The sequence below is a fragment of the Cajanus cajan genome, chromosome 5 (genome assembly GCF_000230855.2).
Source record: "Cajanus cajan strain Asha chromosome 5, NIPB_CcT2T_4, whole genome shotgun sequence".
Lineage (NCBI taxonomy): Eukaryota > Viridiplantae > Streptophyta > Magnoliopsida > Fabales > Fabaceae > Cajanus > Cajanus cajan.
The window spans coordinates 28,689,977-28,693,411 of record NC_138521.1 but is presented as its reverse complement, the minus strand read 5'-3'; the positions used below and the strand labels follow the sequence as shown (position 1 = coordinate 28,693,411).

Sequence of the window (3,435 nt, the reverse complement as noted above, 5' to 3'; positions counted from 1 at the left end):
TCATTAACGATCAAGACTCCTTCTGACCAATACATCTTAACAGGACAAAATCAAAACTTTTCTTGTATAGAATGTTCTCATGTAGTATGAATTTGATAGCCTTCCGTCAGATTTTTTTCTTGTCGTTGTTAGATGCCCCGGCTGGGTATTTCCCTTCTTTGATGTAATGATGGATGTCAAAATACCAAGGGTGACCATCCTCATTTTCCTCCAGTGTACAACAGTGCTCTTGTGTCTCATGTCATCTAATTCTGATGACCAGTATTTCACATCCCTTTTTTATAGCAAACATGGACGACAATGTGGCCAGAGCATCTGCTAATTGATTCCCCTCTCTCGGGGTATGCTCGAAGTTAATGGATTCAAATTGGGACATCAAATCCTGAACATATGCTCAATAGGGGATTAATTTGTGGTCCTTTATTTTCCATTCATCCCATAGTTGGTATATCACCAAAGCCAAGTCGTCGTAGACTTCTAGTTTGGTGACTTTGTTATCAAGCACAGCTTGTAGACCCAATATACAAGCTTCGTATTCAGTCATGTTGTTGGTGCATTCAAAGTCCAACCGTGCCATCATCGGGATATGTTTTCCTTGGGACGACATTAGTATGGCTCCTATTCCATGCCCCATTATATTGGAGGCCCCGTCGAAGAACATCGACCAAGATTCATTTTGACTTTTCTTTTCTAGCTCATCCTTCAAGGTCAATATTTCTTCATCGGGGAATTCCTCCTTGACCATGTGTTCATCCTTGGTTGGCCCGCTTGCTAAGTGGTCGGCCAGGACACTACCTTTGATTGCCTTTTGCGAGACATATACAATATCATATTCCGATAGCAAAACCTGCCATCTGGTAATCCTCCCAACCAAAACAGACTTTTCAAGTAGGTACTTGATAGGATCCATTTTGGATATTAACTGGTGGTATGTCTCAGCATGTACTGTCTTAGCCGTTGGGTGGCCCACACCAAGGTGCAACATGTTTTCTCCAAGGGTGAATATCGAGCTTCGTAGTCGGTAAACTTCTTGCTCAAGTAATAGATAGCTCTTTCTTGATTACCAGTCTCATTTAACTGTCCTAGCATACATCCCATGGAATCTTCCAAAACCATGAGGTATAGAATGAGAGGTTTTCCTTCAATAGGAGGCATCAATATTGGTGGATTGATAAGACATTTCTTAATCTTATCGAAAGCGATTTGGCATTCCTCATTCCATTCCATGGGTTGATTCTTTCGATGTAGCTTGAAGATGGGAGCGCATGTGTTGGTCAACTGACATATGAAATGAGCTATATAATTCACCCTACCAAGAAATCCCCTGACCTCTTTTTTTGTCCTAGGGGACGACATTTCCATTATGGCTTTGGCTTTGTCTGGATCCACTTCTATCCCTTTTTCACTGACAATCAACCCAAGGAGTTTTCCTGATCAGACTCCGAAAGTACATTTAGTAGGGTTTAGCTTTAATTTGTACTTACGGAGCCGATTGAATAGTTTTCTAAGGTGGATAAGATGATCATTTTCATCTTTCAACTTAGAAATCATGTCATCTACATACACCTCTACCTCCTTGTGGATCATGTCATTAAATAGGGTTACCATTACTCTCTGATAGGTTGCCCCTGCGTTTCTCAAACCGAAAGGCATCACCTGGTAACAGAAGGTGCCCCAAGGAGTGATGAAAAAAGTCTTCTCTTGATCCTCAATGGCCATCTTGATCTGGTTATATCCTAAATATCCATCCATAAATGAGAAAATAGTATTTGTAGATGTGTTGTCTATGAGCACGTCAATGTGTGGTAGTGGGAAGTCATCTTTAGGATTGGCTCGATTTAGATCTCGATAGTCCATGCAGACTCGCACCTTCCCATTCTTCTTTAGTACGGGCACTATGTTCGCAAGCCATTAAGGATACTGAGATACGACCAAAAACCTAGCATCTAGTTATTTTTGGACTTCTTCCTTTATTTTGAGGGACCATTCAGGCTTAATCCTCCGAAGCTTTTGCTTTATGGGAGTAATCCCATCTTTTATGGGCAATTTATGCTCGACAATCTCACGATCCAACCTTGGCATATCACGATAGGACCAGGCAAAAACGTCGAGGTATTCTTTTAGGAGGCCAATCAAACGATCTCTAACTTCCTTCTAATTTTTATGCCAATCGATATCTCTTTCTTCTCTTCTTCTTCTCCCAAATTAATCTTCTCAATCTCCTCTTGATAAGCTTAGATTATTCGGTTCTCTTTATCCACTAGCCTTTGCATTTTGGGGGATAGATTCTCCTCATTCTCAAGCGATACATCACACAAGTTTAGATTTTGCTAGACCTCATTTCCTCCAAACATGTTTACTGGGTTCTGTATTTAGGTTTATAATTTTAATGCATGGATGACGAAAAGAAGAAATAAAAAGGAGAGAAAATAGGATAGACGCAATTTCTAAACGACGTATTTTATTATAAAAGAAACGAATTCATTACACGCCCTTTATTGTGGAAACCCACCACCTTGGGCAGAGTTGTGGGTTAAAAGACAGTGAAATAATAAAACTCATGATGACAAAAAACATGAATCCCTAATGGACCTCGCTATTCAGGCGGCCCTTCAACAACACCATTTCAAGGCTTTTACTCTTCGTGCTTGGGGAGCAAATGATTGTCAAAACTAGGTGTGTTGGTGTTGAATTTCAACCATCCAACGTCGATAAACCCCTGTACTCGTAGTTTGAGGGCCTTGCATCATTCAACAAAATGCCCCGGGGAACCGGAGTGATAATCACATCGCTCCTCGGGGTTGTACCATGTAGGAAAGAGGGGATTGAATCTTTTCAGCGATGGAAATCGTACCAGAATCGAGGCTTCCAAGAGTTTAGGCAGTAACTCCACATAGGTGGTAAGAATCTTATCCACCGCCTTCTCTTTCCATAATTCGGATTAGGATGTGCCTCGATTCTTGGGGATGCCAGTAGTTATGGTAACAACATTAACTCCTTCTTCTTTTTTCTTCCAGTAAGACTTCTTGGGATCGTAGCTTGCCGGGGCCTTTCCCATTCTCCCACTCTTCAAGCCTTGTTCGTGACTATGTCAGCAAAAAGGGTCGAGGTATTCCCTATCATCTTATCATAACAGGGGCCAGTTAAAGAGTTGATGAACAAGGTCACCATCTCCTTGTCGAAAAGCGAGAGCTTTACTTGTGCGGCCAACTCCCTCCACCTCTGTGCATAAGCTTTGAAAGGTTCATCCCCCTTCTTGCTTAACCCTTGCAAATCAGACCTGTCGGGGACAAGATCAATATTGTACTTGTATCGTCACAAGAAAGCGTCAACGAGCTGCTTCCATGTCTGGATCTTTCCTCCCTCCATCTACATGTACTAGTTGAGGGCCGCATCCGATAAACTTTCCTAAAAATAGTGTATCAGGAGCTTCTC

General features: G+C 41.7%; 1 protein-coding gene across 1 annotated transcript; it reads right to left on the bottom strand.

Moving 5' to 3' along the window:
• Positions 1-394: 394 nt before the first annotated feature.
• LOC109792429 (uncharacterized) lies at positions 395-910 on the bottom strand. Its single transcript, XM_020351840.1, has one exon. The coding sequence runs from the start codon at positions 908-910 to the stop codon at positions 395-397; it is 516 nt and encodes a 171-aa protein (XP_020207429.1).
• Between the last annotated feature and the right edge of the window lie 2,525 nt (positions 911-3,435).

Bases quoted from the DNA above. Each gene is read 5' to 3' on its own strand.
- LOC109792429 (XM_020351840.1), bottom strand. From the start codon at position 910: ATGGATCCTATCAAGTACCTACTTGAAAAGTCTGTTTTGGTTGGGAGG.